The sequence below is a fragment of the Schistocerca serialis genome, chromosome 3 (assembly GCF_023864345.2).
Source record: "Schistocerca serialis cubense isolate TAMUIC-IGC-003099 chromosome 3, iqSchSeri2.2, whole genome shotgun sequence".
Classification (NCBI taxonomy): Eukaryota; Metazoa; Arthropoda; class Insecta; order Orthoptera; family Acrididae; genus Schistocerca; species Schistocerca serialis.
In genome coordinates, this window is record NC_064640.1 from 251,411,079 (window position 1) to 251,430,332 (window position 19,254).

At 42.6% G+C, this 19,254-nt stretch overlaps 1 protein-coding gene across 1 annotated transcript in view; it reads right to left on the reverse strand.

The window, feature by feature from the left end:
* The window catches only part of LOC126470000 (baculoviral IAP repeat-containing protein 7-like), a 102,685-nt gene that overhangs the window by 45,913 nt on the left and 37,518 nt on the right, over positions 1-19,254 (reverse strand). Inside the window, exons 4-5 of the mRNA XM_050097464.1 lie at positions 4,814-4,995; positions 1,098-1,144 (exon numbers count right to left, since the gene is read on the reverse strand). Coding sequence (XP_049953421.1) covers positions 1,098-1,144; positions 4,814-4,995 — 229 coding nt within the window. The remainder of the gene's footprint in view (positions 1-1,097; positions 1,145-4,813; positions 4,996-19,254) is intronic.

A 19,254-nucleotide genomic window follows, 5' to 3' on the forward strand; every position in this document is an offset into this window, starting at 1 on the left:
AGCCTATGATGTCCAACATCTGCAATGTGGGGTGGCCACCCAACCCCATGACATCTGGACATGGTTTTCACCTTGGTTCTGCCATGTGTTGAAGACATTCACCACAGCACTCTTCTAATACCTGGCAAGTTGAGCAGTTTCCGAAATGTTCATGCCAAGTCTGGGCCATCACAATCTGCCCTCAGTCTTACACTGATAGATTACATGTTCCTCCATTCTATACATGGACAGCACACTCACTGATACTACATGCACCGGGCATGTGTCAATGTTCTGACTGATCAGTTATAGTTGCCTCAGCACAATTTGCCTGTGCACATAACTACTTGCTTAAACAACTGTCTGCAAGATATGGATTCCATCTATAAAACTCAATGCATTCACTTGCTGTTTCACTAGTTAGCCTGCTGCAGTGTATTAAAATATTGTATACATTAAACAAGCACTAGCTGGAGAAGTGTACATTACAAATAAATGAAATATTGTGCAAACATTTCTAAAATATGGAAGGGGCACTGGCATCATCATACATTGTGATTACTTCAAAACCAACAGTTACTTAGGTAGAGTAAAGTAATGAAGTATTTCAAGACAACTGGCAGCTAAGGAAATTAATATTAAAATTAATGTCAAAATATTAATTGAATTTTCTAAGATGATGCAATGAAGGGGTGGACAGGGAATCAGCTCAAGCAAGGCTGGAGAAAGTATAACACAAATGCTTACAACACAAGCTTTATTTGGAGGAAAGAAAAAAAGAAACAATCCTGTAAACTTAACAGACACTGATTCACTCCAACTGCCATCACTGTTAAATACAAACTAAAAGAGTAAACAGTTGCTAAATGTAACATCAAGTTAATATCTTTTTTTCAGATCTAGAACAGTTTACTATTATACTCTTCCTGAAACTGATTATAAACATAATATGGAATGGGGTGTCCTCGACTGTCTCCATTTCCAGGGATTTTTCATTTTTGTAATCCAGATTCAAGATTACAAGAAAAATCTTTAATTCAACTTGTGTTGTACAAAGTACTACAGTATTTATAAAATAAACTTGCTTAAACAGGCATTATGCCTATGCTAATGAGTACCTGTTGGCTGAAATATCAGACATCTGCCTCCCAAGGTTAGCTTGGCCCTGAAACAAATTAAAAATGAGAATCAAAGCATTATCACAGAATTAAGTCACACTCATACACCACACACACTCCTTTCAACCTTTCAACTGAGTAATGCAAATGACATTTAAGTTCAACATTTATCCAGTAAATGGTGAGAGAGAGAGAGAGAGAGAGAGAGAGAGAGAGAGAGAGAGAGAGAGAGAGAGTGTGTGTGTGTGTGTGTGTGTGTGTGTGTGTGTGTCTCCTGACTCCCAATAGTGGGTATCAATAAAAAGTACCCACTTGTTCCCACATCAGTGAGGAAATACAGAATATCTGTATACCAGAACTGAAATGTTTGCAATAATGCTCTGTTGCTCAACCCCTGTTCAACTGTATCTGCTGTCTTGTGGACCATGTGCAAATTTCCTCGAATATGCCAAACTGAAGCTTCCTTTTGCTACAAAAGCATAGTAACAAGTTATCTTGTGTAACGAATGCCTTTCAATATGGACTACACAGATGTTTAAGTACTAGGAAAGAGATGTAAAACATGCTATCATTTCCAGAAAACACCTGGCACAATATCTGTGGTTTCACAGAGTACAATGGAGAAAAGCGAAGCAGTTTTAAGAGTATCAAACACTCAGATGGCAAACCAGAAGAAAGTTAAGAACAGAAAGCTCAATGGAAGAAAGAATATATAGAAAGTTGAGTAAACAAGGGAAATGAACATGAAGATAATATAATTGAACGGAAAGAGGAAACTGAAAAAGATTAAATTGGGGGATATGACATTGCAAGAAGAATTTTCCAGAGCACCAGGAGCCCAAATTCAAAACAAGGCCCCTGGAGTCAACGACATTCTTTCATGATCATTGAGACCCTTTGGAGATTTAACCATGACAAAACTATTCCACTTAGTGTGTAAGATGAGGATGGTTCTGGAAGTAACTGCTGTTCCAGAATGGTGCTAGTGTTTCTGTGCAGAGTGCCACTGTTTTAACATCTGCACACTGATTCAGTATGAATCCAGCTGTGAAAGTATGAATCTCTTTCTTTCAAGTAATCACGTGTTATAATCTTCAAACATGAGCACTATAATAAAAAATCCTGCACAAATCCAAGTGCGAGCAGTAATAAGAATTCTTTTGGCACCAAACGTTTCAACAGCACACTTTCATTGTCAAATGTGTACTGTGTATTGTCCGAACGTCATTAGTAGAGGCGATGTGCGGCAATGGTTCTGATTTTCTATAAGTAGCAGAACCAACATTCATGATGAAGAGAGGAGTCTAAGGCCTTCTGTTTAACTAACGATCCCATCAAGAAAACTCTTGAAACAGTCCATGAAAATTGAAGATCCATGAAGGATTGGTTATGGCTCCAGGCAGAAGCATTTTACAAAGAAGGAATCTGAATTAGTGAAACATTATGACAAATGCTTTAAATTAAATGGTGACTATGCTGAAAGATGGGGAAAAAACCTGTTAGTTTCAAGAAGTATATGATAAAAAAATTTCTAGACAAGTTTTTTAATTACAGCCAAATGGAGGTTACTTTCCAGACCGCTCTTGTATATTAGAAAGGAGCAATACCATCAGACTCCAAGCAGAATGTAAGAACTCTTATCAAAACCAGATTGTAGCTGTAGGAATTTAAGGACATGGAAGGGAAGTAGTAGTTCAGGAAAGATTGAGACAGTGTTGTAGGCTATCCAATGTTATTCATTCAACCAGCACATCAAGCAAACTATGAAGGAAACCAAGCAGGAGTTTGGAAATGGAATTAAAGTTCAGGGAGAAGAACTAAGGACTTTGAGGTTTGCCAATGACAATGTAATTCAATCAGAGACTGCAAAGGACTTAAGAGCAGTTGAAGGGAATGGCCGGTGTCTTGAAAAGAGGGTATAAGATATCAACAAAAGCCAAACAAGGCTAATGGAATGCAGCCTAATTAAATCTGGTGATGCTCAGGGAATTAGATTAGAGAATCAAACAGTAAAGGTAATAGACAAATATTATTTGGGAAGCAAGATACCTGGTGATGGCTCAGGTACAGAGAATATAAAATTTAGATTTCCATCAGCAAGAAATTCATTTCTGAAAAAATAGAAATTTGTTAATATCAAATATAGATTGTGTTAGGAAGATTTGTTTGAAGGTATCTGAAGTGTAGTCATGGAGGCAAGTAAAAGAGGGAGGATAAACAACTCTGACAAGATAAGAAGAGAAACTTCTGAAATGTGATGCCACAGAAGAATGCTGAAGATTTAGATGGTTAGACTTAATTACTAATAAGGTGATGCTGAATCTAATTTGGGAAAAGACATTTAAGCCGCAACTTGCAAAGAAAAAGGAACCAGCTGGTAGGACACATTGTGAGGCATCAATGTAGCATCAATTTGGTAATGAAGGGAAATGTAAGAGGGAGAGACAATAGTTGTAGATGGGGGACCAAGGAACAGTTACAATAAGCAAGTTCAAATGGATGTCAGTTGCAGTAGTTATGCAAGGATGAAGACGCTTGCAACCAACAGACTATCATGGAAAGCTGTATAAAACCAGTCTTCAGAATTAATACCACCACCACCACCACCACCACCACCACCACCACCACCACGTAGGCACTCAACAACCATTAGACCATGAAATTTACATAGCTCAAAGAGTTACCCTTTCCATAACAGATTCTGGCAGCCCGGATCAGGTGCAACTTATATTGCACAGCATTTTCAAGATTCTTACTCTAGTACAGAAATAAAATTATGTAGCTTTCCAACTACCTGAAAGACCATTTGCAGGGCACATTTGAAACCTGTGATTCATAGGCCAGCACCCCCATTCCTCCCCAGTGTGTTTAACATAAAATACTGACTTTGGGTACGCAATATTATTTCACAGTTCTGCACACTTACATCATTTGCTTTCTTTAGTTAGTAACAGTCATGCAATCAATGCACAGGTTGATTTAACCTTAATTTGCAAGGCAATCCTATTTGTAGGTGGTATGCTATAGCCTTCAAGCTGAACTGATTCACATAGCCAATTTTAGAAGGACGTAAAGTCTACAGTTAAATTCAAAATGTTGTGATTCACTTCTGACAATGTTTTATATATGAGAGAGAAGAAAATATGACTAAGATAAAACTAACAGTTTGTAATCAAATATTCAGACACAAATTTAGTTCATATGTGGCCTACATTTTAATTGCACTACCTTGAAGATTTGGCAGTTTTCTCATATTTAAATGGATCCACTGCGTATGGTAATCATATCCTATTGAAATGGTTCAAATTGTGTGTGTATCACGTATACTGGTTGCACTATCTTACTGAATTTCAATTAATTAAAATATGAGTATGAGGCAGGTGTGCTCTACCTCTAGTGACGGAACAGATGTAGGTACATGTCTTGAGACACTTTCATAAATAATTACACTAGTTTTACTTTTCATCACTCCATTAAAATTACCAAAAATCACTGGATTTAATGGAATAAAAAAGAAGAATACTGCTAAAGCTACAATTACATACAACACGTTACACTTTTTCGTTATAAATATAATGTTTAAAAACATTGTCTCGGTTTTAAAAATTCAGACACGAACTTGTCACTTCTCATTCCTTACACAGAAAATGCTGTTAGTTCTACACAAATAAGTTATTCAGAGGGGACTGACTAATTCATTTACAAAGTTTTCTTACCTCAGCTGTAGTTAGTTTTGCTTTGTTCTGCTGAATGTGATCCACAAATGACTTTCCTTTTGCCATTACAAGATAGCCACATCGTGGGAACCAAACTGCATGCTGAATCCATGGGTCATCATGCTCTTCCCAGTACCTCAAACCCTTTCCGCAGTGGAAGCAAACAGTCTGATCACCTTTACCTGTACAAATTTGGCACCGTTTACAATTATATTTCATAGAAATTTTGTTGTTTCCAGATTTCTGTTCCTTTTTCCCAACCAAAACAGATGCAAGTAACTGAACTCAACAGACATACACTATGTGTCTAGTGTTAGCTTTAAGAAATATCAACTGTGAAAAAACATTTTACATGCCCTACAGTAAAATGGATATTCAAACAATACAGAACCAGCTATCATTACTAGGTGTACATGGAAAATGACTGACTACCATGATAACTATGTTGTCAGGAAAACAGATATGACTCATCTACTAGAATTTAAGTACGAGAACAGAACCATACCTAAACAAACATGAGAACACACTACACCGACTGTAAATTATGCCCCACAACTAGGTACCAGAAAAATTAACATTTGCGATAAATGTGAATTCTCGCACGGATTGCAAAATTACCTAATAAATATTATTTTGAAGGAAATTTTATCCAGGTTAACTATTTGATCAGCAATAATTACTGATATTTTTATTTTCTGCCTATAAATATCTACAAAGTAATCCATTTTTGGGTACTGGTATTTTTCAAAATCTGGCAATGCCCAATTTGGAACGAGAATATGTGTAACAAAGTGTTTGAAAAGGAAAGGCACAATTGTGCATAAAAGCTTCAGTGCCCTAACGAGTTGTGCAGTGGTACCAGGTCAACAAACAGGCAGGCGACATTATGGTATTCACAAGACATATGTCCCATGTGGAAAAATATGACAATGTGAGACAGTTTTGAAGAACGAAGACATACACAAACAAGACTGTCGACAAGGTACCTGATGCGGACAACAGAACCTATAGAAATGTACAAGGACATGCTGGAAAGTACTGCCTCTGAATTTAAGTAAACTCTTACAGCTTTTTAAATAAAACAAATGTTATTAATGTTCTACATCTTTATTCTTCACATCTACCTATTTGCAGCCCCCCCTGTCAATGGAGGGCTCTGAATTGTGGCATGCAACATGGCCATGTGTTACTGAACTACGTCAGTGGGGGGAGAAACAGCATACTGTAATCAAATTTTAAGAGTTCCTTCACATATGGAGCACCCTCTCCTTCAGCACAACAACGCTAGACCACAAACGAGTGTTGCGACATTTGCAACAACCTGATGCCTTGCATTCACTGTCCCGATCATCCTCCATACAGTCCTGATTTGCCTCTATCTTTCTTCAATCTGTTTACAAAACTTAATGAACACCTAGGACTTCACTTTGTGATGAAGTGGTGCTAGCAGAGGTGAAGTTATGGCTCCATCAACAAAGTCGAAGATTCTATAGTGACAGTATCAACAAACTGGTCTCTTGTTGGGAGAAAGATGTTCGTTACCAGGGTGACTATGCAGAGAAATAAATATGCAGACATGAAAAATGAAGATGCATAATGTTAACATTCGTTTTCTTTATAAAGGTTTAAGTTTTTTTTCGCAGAAAAAATTCACAAGCATTTCTTTTCAGCATTTCCTCTTAAATATATTTAATGGTATTGCTGTCTAGTTGCTACCTATGTTATGAAACTTTAAAGGTAGTCATTGGTGATCATCTATTCCATGGGCACTGTTGGTCACATAAGCTCAGTTTGGTTAGCAAATGCTGGGTAACAGCTATGTCCGATTTAAATGAAGCTGTGAGTGGTTAAGTCTGCTTTCTTAAACACCAGGAAGTGTAAATATAAATACATTCAGTACTTAAAGTATTCAAACGAAAGGACACCAATCTTAAGTGTGAGTGTGTGTGTGTGTGTGTGTGTGTGTGTGTGTGTGTGTGTGTGTGTGTGTGTGTGTGTGAGGGGGGGGGGGGCAGCAGCTTTAGCACAGATATTTTATCCCAGAAATGTCATTTTCAACAGTGTGAAAGAACCTCTAATTGAGACACTTCTGTGTTTCCCAAAAGTAACAAGATATACGTGGTCTAGTGGATATGAGAATTTTCAAACACTTGTTGACAAGCAGCTAAGGGAAAAGTCAAAGCAATAACTGTTTTCAATGTCATTCAGATTAAGATGTACATGAAAAGGGGGGCAGGACGGTAGGGGTTCAGGTCGGCGGTAGGGTGAGGGGGGGCAGGACGGTGGGGTGAGGGGGGGCAGGACGGTGGGGTGAGGGGGGCAGGACGGTGGGGTGAGGGGGGCAGGACGGTAGGGTGAGGGGGGCAGGACGGTAGGGTGAGGGGGGCAGGACGGTAGGGTGAGGGGGGCAGGACGGTAGGGTGAGGGGGGCAGGACGGTAGGGTGAGGGGGGCAGGACGGTAGGGTGAGGGGGGCAGGACGGTAGGGTGAGGGGGGCAGGACGGTAGGGTGAGGGGGGCAGGACGGTAGGGTGAGGGGGGCAGGACGGTAGGGTGAGGGGGGCAGGACGGTAGGGTGAGGGGGGCAGGACGGTAGGGTGAGGGGGGCAGGACGGTAGGGTGAGGGGGGCAGGACGGTAGGGTGAGGGGGGCAGGACGGTAGGGTGAGGGGGGCAGGACGGTAGGGTGAGGGGGGCAGGACGGTAGGGTGAGGGGGGCAGGACGGTAGGGTGAGGGGGGCAGGACGGTAGGGTGAGGGGGGCAGGACGGTAGGGTGAGGGGGGCAGGACGGTAGGGTGAGGGGGGCAGGACGGTAGGGTGAGGGGGGCAGGACGGTAGGGTGAGGGGGGCAGGACGGTAGGGTGAGGGGGGCAGGACGGTAGGGTGAGGGGGGCAGGACGGTAGGGTGAGGGGGGCAGGACGGTAGGGTGAGGGGGGCAGGACGGTAGGGTGAGGGGGGCAGGACGGTAGGGTGAGGGGGGCAGGACGGTAGGGTGAGGGGGGCAGGACGGTAGGGTGAGGGGGGCAGGACGGTAGGGTGAGGGGGGCAGGACGGTAGGGTGAGGGGGGCAGGACGGTAGGGTGAGGGGGGCAGGACGGTAGGGTGAGGGGGGCAGGACGGTAGGGTGAGGGGGGCAGGACGGTAGGGTGAGGGGGGCAGGACGGTAGGGTGAGGGGGGCAGGACGGTAGGGGGAGGGGGGCAGGACGGTAGGGGGAGGGGGGCAGGACGGTAGGGGGAGGGGGGCAGGATGGTAGGGGGGGAAGGCAGATACCACCTGGCAGTTTATAACTCAGAGCCCCTTCACTGAATCTACAGTACAGTCAGACTTGCACCGTTCACACGAAGTGCATCAGCCACCGAGGACACACCATGAAGTTTTGAGTGTTATTCCTCTTTAATCTCTTTTTTAGGTATGTATTGGTTACAGGTATACTATGACACCTTCATATGAGAAAAATTAAACGCCAAACATTGAAGAAGATATTGCTGCAGAAATAAAAACAGGTGAAATACCAAGCTTCACTTTGTCAGGTAGCACTGAAATACAAAATGGACAAACCCAGTCAGATTGTTTTTCTTACTTCTTTTCTTTGAGGCTCAGAAAACAACTGGAGTTATTCACATCCAAGTCAAAACTATGGCAAAATAACAGAGTGGAGTTAAATGACATGTCAGTCCCAATGGAGGGACTAGGACACAGCTAAAACCAGGCACGTGGAAAATGGCCAAAAACACCATACAGAAATTGAAGTCCAAAACTAAAAATTAAATGGCCTTTGCCATATAGCTTTGGTTCCCACGTGTCATTCACTAGAGCAGCTGATAAATCAAATGGCAAAACCCAAGATGGAATGTAGATTGTTAAAAAAGCGACATTCTAGCAGGAAGTGGAGGACAGTTAAAATTTGGTTGCAATGTGTACAAAGTGGTGGGGGAGCGTCATTTAGCAAATGACTATGGCTAAAAAGACAGTGCCCAATACGCGGTCGAGTTAAAATAATCTCATCACAGCAGGAGGGCCGAGAGGTCGTCCAAGGTGCTGGGAGAGGCTTAAAACACGAAACCTTATTCCCATGAAGGCAGGACCATTGGCGATGCCAAAAAGGACACCACCACCTGAAAAAACGGCAGCATCAAATATAGGTACTCGTGGGCTGAGGTAGGAGGACTGCAGCCTTGGCAGCAGCATCAACAGCCTCGTTTTCTGGCATGCTGACATCACCAGGAACCCACAGAAACATGACACTGGCTCCATGAAGAGTGAGCAAGTGACTATTTTCCTGGACCCGCTGCACTAAGGAATGAGCAGTGTACAGTGCAAATAGACTTTGGAGGGCACTGAGTGAGTCTGAGCAGAGGACACAATTGGAAAGGCTGTGATGCCGGATGTACTCCATGGCCTGCTACAAGGCGAAGAGCTCAGCTGTAAATACTCAGGAGTGTGCCGCAAGCTGATATTGAAAGACTCAGGTGCCAATGATGAAGGCACACCTGGCCCCACAATCAGTCCTAGAGCCATCAGTATATACAAAGGTACTATCGCAAAGTTCCGTGCGAACGTCACGAAACTGGAGGCGATAGACTGAGGCTGGAGAAGTGTCCTTAGGAAGCGAACGAAGGCCAAGGTTAACATGGGCCACTTCACGAAGCCAAGGTGGTGAAGGGTTCACACCAACTGGTAAAGTTGCAGGTAGTGTGAAGTTTAAGCTGCCGAAAGCGGACTCCAGGAGGTAAAAGAAGAGGGACGAGCCCCATACTGACAAAGGAATCCTCAAAGAAGGGAGGGGGGGGGGGGGGGGGCCCACGCATGGCAGAAAAACAGCATGCATACCTGCTGAGGAGGAAGTTACGGCAGTAGGACAGTGGTAATTCAGCAGCTTCAGCATACAAGGTCTCAACCTGGATGGTGTAAAAGATGCCCATGGTCCAACGGATGTCATGAAGTACCATTGAGGACACTTAAGAGATTGAAGGACTGTGTACAGCGGGCTGCCAGGTAAGACACATGGGAGGACCAAGAGTTTCCTAAGTTTCCTATCGAGCATGAGCCCCAGAAATTTCGTAGTTTCAACGACTGGAAGGGCACAAGGCCCAAGATGTAGAGATGGTGGGAGAAATCTGGGGTGGGTGGGGGTGGGGGGGGGGGGGGTGGTAAGCGAAAGCCATTGTCGATGCTCCAGGAGTAAAGACGCTGAAGACAGCAATCAGCGAGACGGGTCTGTGGAGAACTGCAATAGATGGCAAAATTGTCTACAAAAAAACAGAGCCAAAGATGTTCAGCAGGAGACAGGCCATTATAGGGTTAATGGTGATAAAGAGGGTAGCGCTCAGAACAGAACCCTAAGCACACCATTTTCCTGGATAAATGGTGTCTGACAAGGCAGAAAACACACACACACACACACACACACACACAGAGAGAGAGAAACAACTTGAAAACCCAGTCTCGTAAAATTGACCCAGTCTTGAAAAATGCCCGAAGAAAACAGGGCAGATGCCCACGGAAGCCCCACGTGTAAGGACAGGGTGTATACGGGGACTAGGAAAAATAATTCCCGGATATCCCGTTTAAAAATATGCTTTTTCCTGGGCGAAAATACACTTTTTCTGTGCTAAATGACAGTAGGTTTTCCGTAGATTTTCCCTCGGAACTATAAAAGATTCCATTCCTTTGAATGGTTAACGTTTTATACAACCGCGTAGAACTTCTCGGGGAAAAAAAAAAAAGGACAGGGCAGAGAAGTTTTGGAGAGACCTTTGATTTGCAGCAACATATACGCTGCATATTTTCGTATTACGAAAGTATAAATTCGAATTGCACCAAACAGCGCGTTAGTTTCTGGAGCGTTGAAACCAAGGTTTCGATGTCCTTTTGTAAGCGAGTCATATCTCAAGACACGAGATCTCTTGAGCCGATGACAGCAGCTATTCAGAGCATAGGACACGTGTTATAGTCAGCCAACAGCAAGATCACTGGTTACATAGCGCGAACACACAAGAGGAAAAGTTAACGGTTTACATTAATGTACACAGTACCGTATACCTACAAGAAAAGCTAAGCTTTCACATATAATATTAGTCTCTAAGATTAAGCTTTCACATATAATACTGAACTTTTTTTGCATGTGTTATACTTTAAGATACATCACACAAATGTGCCAGTAAATTTAAAATTATGACATAAATGTCTCTGCTCGAAATTCTTGTAAGTGGCTGGTCCTCGAACTGTTCAGTTTCGAACGATCTGTGATTTAGATATCCATTCCACTTTCTCACACGTAACATAATTCATCTTACGTAAAAAGAAATTTACTTTGAAAGTAATGCTTTTCTAACCACCGTTCGCAATACTGTCCGGAGACTGTTAGAAATAGGTTCGATTTAACAGTTGCCAGAGAGTGCCAGAAAACAAGCATTATTGTGCGTGTGCAACTGTAGCGGTGTAGGAAGCCCATATGTTTGTGTGTATAAAGCACTAAGAGAGCTTACATTACACCATAAAAGAAACAGGGCATCAGAGGATACTTCAAAGAGCATCGGAATTTCGTAAACCATACTAAAATGCATAATTCGGCTTTAGGTGCAAATTGGCTTTTTCCAGATTCACAATGAAGTACGTCCCATCTGATATTAAGCTTTTCAGGTTGGTTTTTGGGATGTAAATTTTCTTGGAGTACCAGTACTCTACGATCTCATTTTTGGTTCTTTATTATGGCATAATGCCATATATGGCAGATGATAACGTGCACTTGAAATTCAGCGAACAGTTGTAACTAGCTAATACTGTAGAATGAAACACTTCGTTTCAGATAAAATGATTGCCTCAGCAGAAAGATTAATAAAGCCAAATTTCTTTAGCAAACTTGCAAAAATAACTTCACTGTTCTGCAAGGCGATTAATGCTTGACTGCTACTAACTTGGAAATAAAATAAAATCAGAAAACTGAAATTAATAATATATTTTTGGCCTCCATAATTATGTGAATGTACTTTAATTCACTTAATAGCTCCCGGCCACAGAAATCTGTTTTGTTTTCATTTGACGTGGGAGCTGTACACGAAGATAAGCAGTGAAATCACTTAACGTAAACACAGGTCACGTGGAGGTTAACCCCCTCCCCACTACAACTCGGACAACTCTGTGCAAGCGTGAATTTGGCAGCCAGGGTGCGCGAGAAAAATTTTTCTCATTTGCATCTGGCTGCTTGCTGCTACTACCGATACAGCTAACAGCCAAACTTCAAGTAGCGGGAGAAGGTACTGCTTATATGCGAGTCAAATGTGCATGCGCAACAGACTGCTGGCAACTGGTCAAATGAACCTAATGTGAACAGTTGTGACGTCGTACTCATAGCAAGCAGTTCAATGTTACGAAGAATTACAGTCTGCGTCCTACGGCCTTTGACATATTTTTGCTATTTGCAGACGCTTGTGCGTGCATGGTTTTTTGTCGTTTTAAATTGCACACTTCCCTTGCCACTAAAGTTTTATTTTTTTCCCTCTCATTTATATTTTATTGCTGCAGTATCATTTTCCAGTAGCACGATACAATAACACTCTTTACTAGAGAATTAATTCCGCAGTCAAAATTACAAAAATTTAACTGAAACCTAAAACAATGAAAAATTCTCAGAATTCTGAAAAATTCCCGGGTTTTTCCTGGTTTCCTCCCGGATGAAAAAACTCCCGGGTTTTTCCCAGATTTCCCGGGTCATATACACCCTGAAGGAGTACGGAGGGTACCAGTTCTCCAGCAGGTGTCTTAGGCCTTCTCCAAATCGAAAAATACAGCCCCAATATGCGATTTCTGCAGATAACCATTCACAACATGGGTGGACAAAGTAGAGAGACGATCAACTGCAGAATGCCGCACTCAAAATCCACACTGTGCATTGGTTAGTAAATGGCGAGACTCGAGCCACCACACCAGCCGAGCATGAATCTTACGTTCCATCACCTTGCAAATGCAGCTGGTAAGAGAGAAGGCAGTAGCTAGAAGGAAGGTTTTTGTCCTTACCGGGCTTAAGTATGGGTATGACTGTGGCTTCACACCAGCATCCAGGAAAGGTGCCCTCAGCCCAGATGCGGTTGTACATGTGAAGCAGAAAGTGCTTGCCCACAGGAGAAAGGTGTTGCAACATTGCAATATGGATGGCATCTTGCCTTGAGGCGGAGGATCAGGATGAACAGAGTGTGACCAAGCTCCCTCATAGTTATGGCAGCACTGTAGCACTCACGATTCTGAGAAGAGAAGGGTATCGCCCAAGCTGCCTCCATTTGTTTCCGATGAATGAAGGCAGGATGATAGTGGGAAGAGCTTGAAACTTCTGCACAATTGCGGCCCAAGGTGTTGGAGATAGCGTTGTCAGTTACTGTCAGGCTGGAAATTGGGGAATGGATCGTGGTTCCAGAGAGCCGTTGGAGGTTGGCCCACGAGATAGAGGAAGGTGTGGAACTGTTACAAGAAGTAGTGAATGAAATCCAGCTAGCCCTTTTGCAATGCCAAAGAACACTGACATTTTGCATGCATCTGTTTATAATGAATGCAGTTTTCCAGCATAGGGTGTTGGTTAAAAACATGGAGAGCACGTCTCCGTGCACGAATTGCATCATGGCATGCCTCGTCCACCTAGGGACTGGGAGACAACATGGTAAAGAGGGAGTGCGAGGAATGTAACATTCTGCAGCTGTAAGGATAATGTTGGTGACAGTCCACCTGGTCATCACAACTGGGGAATTCTTGTTCTTCGAAGGTCGCCAGGGAGAAGTAAAGCTGCCAGTCAGTCTTAGTAAGCTGCCATTTCAGTGTGCATGCAGATGGGGTAGGAGTCAGCATACAGAGAGCACATGGGAAATGGCCGCTTGAGTAGTTGTCAGAAAGAACAGACCACTCTAGATTATGGGCAAGTTGGGCAGTACAAAAGGATAGGTCCACATGGGAATAAGCGTGCGAGGAGTCTGAAAGGAAAGTGGGTGCTCCAGTGTTAAGGCAGAAGAGGTTAAGTTGGTTAAGGTCAGCCAAGAGGGCACCTCTGACACGTCCTGGGGGAACCCCAAATGGGATGATGTGCATTAAAGTCACCAAGTAGCAAAAGTGGGTGAGGTAGCTGCCCAGTAACTTTAAGGAAGTCTGCCCTTGTGACAGCAAATGATGTAGGGACATAGTACAGGGGAAAAAGTTAAGTAGGGAAGGAAAAGGCAAACTGCCACAGCTTTAAAATTTGTAGTCAGCAAAATGGCTTGACTATGACTGTCATCTTGTATGAGCAGCATGACGACTCCTTGAGAGGGAATGCCAATCTCAGGGGAAACGTCAAAACGAATCAGTAAGAAATGTGAAAGCTCAAAGTGGTCGTGATGGCGCAATTTTGTTTCCTGAAGGCAGAGTACAAGGGGATGCTGCAACACTAAAAGCAGCCGTAAATCCTCTTTGTGGGACCGAAGGCCACTAACATTCCATTGGAGGAGAGTCATATTGAAGAGACGTGGGGATGTCACCTCGGCGGCTGCCGAGTGACAGCTGGGGAAGAGGCACTACTACAGGGCACAGAAGCAGGAGGATCCTGCTCCATGGGGTCCACAGAAGCATCTGCTTGTTTGTGCGGTCGGTCTGTGGAGTCCAGCGCCGAAAAACGGTCGGTGTGCACCGGCGACACGGAGGCAGGCTGGGCTAAGGTATCACATGCCAACACCATCCAAGAGGATCTCTGAGGTGGCGAAGTAGAAGACTGTTTGTCTTTGGAGGACTTCTTTGAGCCTTTCCGGCAGATGAAGACTCTTGTGTTGTTTGGCTGGAGGGACGGAGAAAGTCTTCATGGGAGTACTCCTCCTGCCCTTTCTGGCCTACCAGTTGTGTAGCTGGTGGTTTCACCCGTTGAGGCAGGAGTTTGATGGCTTGTTGCACTGCTGGACAGATGGGGGATGTTGATGCTACCTTGACACTGGGTGATTTTGCGACCTCAAAGCTGAATTGGAGGTCACATGTCTGCGTGACCATGTCCATAACGGAGCGAGGGGTAACAAGAACAGAACTATAGGTACCAGACGGGAGAACACAGGGTTTGAGACTAGCCAGCGACTTACGAGCAACTGGATAAAGCACCTTTTCCTTTACCGAGATCTCTTTAACAGGACACTCCTAAGAGGCAGCAGCATGGCTGCCATTGCAGTTGATACAGTGGGGCGAAGGAGTGGGACAATTGCCCTCGTACGCATTTCCTACCACAGGTGACAGTTGGCTGGGTGTCGACAAGACGTTCTAGTGTGGTTAAAAAGATGACACTAGTAGCAGCACATCGGGTTCAGAATGTATGGCCAGATGGTGATAATTTCATAGCCTGCTCTATCGAAGGTGAGAAAGAGTACGGATGGGCACTAAGGAGGAATCTACCTTTTTCATTACACGATGAACAGCAATGACACCCTGATCAGAGAGGTAAGATTGTATTTCAGTCTCAGGTAGGCTGTCGAGCAGCCTGGTGTAAATTACACCACGGGATGAGTTCAAAGTTCTGTGGGCATTGACACAAATAGGGTAACCATGGAGAAGCGAGGCAGCAAACAGTTGTTGCACTTGAGAATCAGAAATGGCCTCCAAAAGCAAAGTGGCATTCTGTAAACGAGAGCACGATTTCACAGGGCCAGCAACTGCATCTACACCTTTCTGAATAATAAACTGATTTACCGTGGCGAAGGTCTGACCGTCTTCAGTACGTGAAACCACGAGGAACCATGGTGCAGCAGGAAGGGACTTTGAATCATTAGCTTTGTTCCACTTACGTTTTGTAGAAGTTGAGTGGGAAGATGATTGACTCATTGTGAGGAAATCCCCCATAACTACCAATGTCTCCTATAGCATGCTCCTTCCAACTGGAGGCCCCTTCACAAGGGGACCCACGCACCTTAGGTAATTGTTCACACCTCAGGTCACACCACCTGAACACCTGATGGAGGGACCAATCGACAATTTAGGAAGGTTACAGCTCAGGCAGTCACCCCTCCCTGGGCCTGGTCTGCACCAGGGGGTACATGCAAACCCTATCTGTAAACCTGGGGCTGGGAATTATACGTTACCAAGTCATCTGTTACGTGTCAAGACACATGGGCCGACCTTCAGGAGTGCACAGGAAAAAAAAGAGGATCCTCAAATACTGAAGTGTAGGAATGAGAGGAGAAGGGAAACAAAGAAAGGGAAAGGGCACGAGAAACAAAGGTGAGACTTCATATTTCAGCAATAGAATGCAGAACATTCTGAAGAACACCCCAGACATGTTCCCCAAGGGAGGGTGGGGGGATATAGCAAGATGATAGACATACAGCACAGAAGGGAAAAAATGCTGCAAAGGCTGGGGCCCCATTGTAGCCAAGCACAAACCTGCCAAAGAGTGGCGAGCTGCCTGGGGCAGACCCACTCAGGTGTGCAAGGCAGTAAGACAGACTTGACAACTTACCAAGAGAAAATAACTATGTGTGCCCACATTAAGACACTTGCTAAATGGGTATTTCCACTGACAAGAGCTGAAGTTATGGTCATTCTTCAGGACTGTCGAACGAAATGGTTTGACCATTCTTTCTTAATATGGCAATCTTTCTGCAAAATGGTTCAGAAATTTCTGTTTGCGCGATTCACTGATGTTGAAATCTGAAGGTCTTTAACTGAATGGTAAAAGAACTACAGGTGATCCCTTTATCATTTATGATTTTTTTTACAATAAACTAGGAGAAATATTGTATTGGAAGAGGTGGACATCAAAGAGATGAACGAACATATGGACTTCGGACAAGACTTATTTTTGGCAGATCCTTTATTTAAGCGACACATATTATTCATGAAGTTCAAGGTTTCATGGTATCAAAATTTTCAAGCTACTTCAGTCACTTCTGTGCTACTGCAAAAAGAGGCCTTTACTTTTCTTGTTGGATGGTCACCTCAGTTATTTAGATAGCACAGTAATTAAAAAAGAACAAGAAAGTTGCTGTCATAAAACTGCTATGACACAACTGGCCAGCTGTAACTTCTAGTATAGCATAGCTTTAATGCATTCAAAGACAGTTTGAGTATCTATTTAATTCAATGGCAAAGAAGTAATCTGAGAACACCATATAAATGGGAATTTGTTGAGCTTTTCTGCAAAGCATGGACAAATACTTTGAAGTCTAAAAAATTTTTGGCTTCAAGGACACAGGAGCCTACCTCCCCTGCATCTGTAAATTTGCATGTACCACTTGGAATTTAATTAGTTATAGGATTATGGAGACAAATTCAAAGCTATGGGGAAAGGGGTTCTATGAAATATCTTGTTACTTGCAAGGATGAGTATGTGAAGGTCCAACACCAAATTTCATGGCGACTGATTTTCCAAAAAAATAATTGAAACCTTTTTACTACCCCATATGCTTGTCACATTCATTCAGAATAATGTTGCAACTGAACAATGCCATAAATGATCAAATTTAGTGCTCAAATCATGCTAAGAACTTCCAACACTGAGCAATTAGTTTCTGCAGTAAAATGGAGGTCATGCATATTCCAACAGCAAATTATATCACTCAAAAATAGAGGGTATTTATAGTTTCTCCATCTTTTCTTTTATAAAGATGTGGCTATATACAATCTCTACTAAGTCATGGATTAATTGGGCATTTGCTAGAGGTCATTCCCCTTCATCTTTGGAAATGACAGCTGTTACACCTCTACCGAAAAATGTGACCATCACATGCTTTTAATTACCGCCCAACTTATCTCATACCCGCTCTTTCAAAATTAGTATAATACTGATTGCAGCTCTAAATCTGCCAACATCTAAACATCATTCTAACCGACAATCAGCATGGTTTCAGGCCCAATCTGTCAGTGAAAATCAAAAACAGTACATTCACACCACCCTCATCTGAAGAGAGATTATCTGTTAATGCTATGTCGTGGAACTTGGTAACACATTTGTCAGCCAGATACAGGCTCACAACTCTAATCAGATCATACATGAGTGATACATTAGCTCTTCAGTTCAACAACGAGATCAAATGTTCTGTATGAATGTATCACTGGGTATGCCACGACATTCCACATTCGGTCCTTTACTCGTCATAATATGCATGAATGACTTGACTCACGATTAGCACGCGCGCGCACACACACACAATGGAGATAATGAACATAAAAGCAAATCAGTAATCTTCTTCAAATAGCTAGCACATAGGAATCTATGAATTGCCTGTTAATCGTAAGTGTAAATATTTCCTCTAGTTTAAATGATGCCAATGACTAATTCCGTTAAACTTTTTGGGATTCATTGACTAAATTAGCATGAGAAAGTCATCAATATTTTATTTGTATGAAGTCTGCACATTTTATGTATTCACTGAGTAAATGTAAGTCCTTTGTTTATAGTAAGCTTTGCACAATGGATATTAGGCCTCACTCTCCAACCACTTAATATATGGAGATTATGTACACCACCACCATACTTATGTGGTATCAATGCATTTCAGACCACCACTTAGAAATTGCTGAGTCACCCTCACTCACTAAAAATTGGAAATGTCAAGTTTCATCCTTGTTTATGAGTATTTCATAGTTTTGAAACAATAAGGTTTATCAAGTATGACCAATTTAAATTAGCACTGCTACAACATTTTCAGCAATACAGAATCCAGTAAATGCTGCCACCTAATGGTTATTGCCTGAACAAACACGCAAGAAACAAATCTTGGCCATTGGCTTCACCTGATTGAAGAATTCAAATATTTCCACCAACTTACCAACCAACCAATATAAATTCTTTTTATGCTTAGCAGCTGATCATTGTCAAATGAGCCCCTTTTCATTTTGTGAAGGATGGTGAAAGTAACCTGCCTTTGCTTTGAAGGCTTCCTAACTGGCATGCAATACACTATTCATCTTATGAGAAACTACATAACACATTCTATGTTTCATGAGTACATTTGGAACAAATTTAATTTTATGGTATTTCAGCTAAACTAGATAACCATTGCCAAGAGGTGTCAACTGAGACTGTGATGCTGTGCTTCTTTATTTCTAGACACCAAAACTGTTTATGAAACAAGTCATGTAACATGCAGGAAGCATTGTTCACAAATAAAGCACTAGCTAGAAAATTAACCACAATGATCACTGATCAGATGGTTGGTCAGTAAAATTTAGTACAGCGAGAACACAAAAGAGATGGGAAGCTTTACCCTGAAATCCTAACCAACTATGATGTGTTCAATTTTCTCATAGCTCTTACATAAGATCTTGGAAATTATTGATCTGTGTCTGAATCACCTGGATTTGTATCTTTCACTTAGTGTTTCTTGCGCACATTTTATCTCTCACTGATTAATCCTGTAAACGTCTCATCTCTCAGAATGAACACACACAGCATTAAGTTCTGGTCACTGCACGACACTCATTCATAAATTTTACGAGTAAGGATGT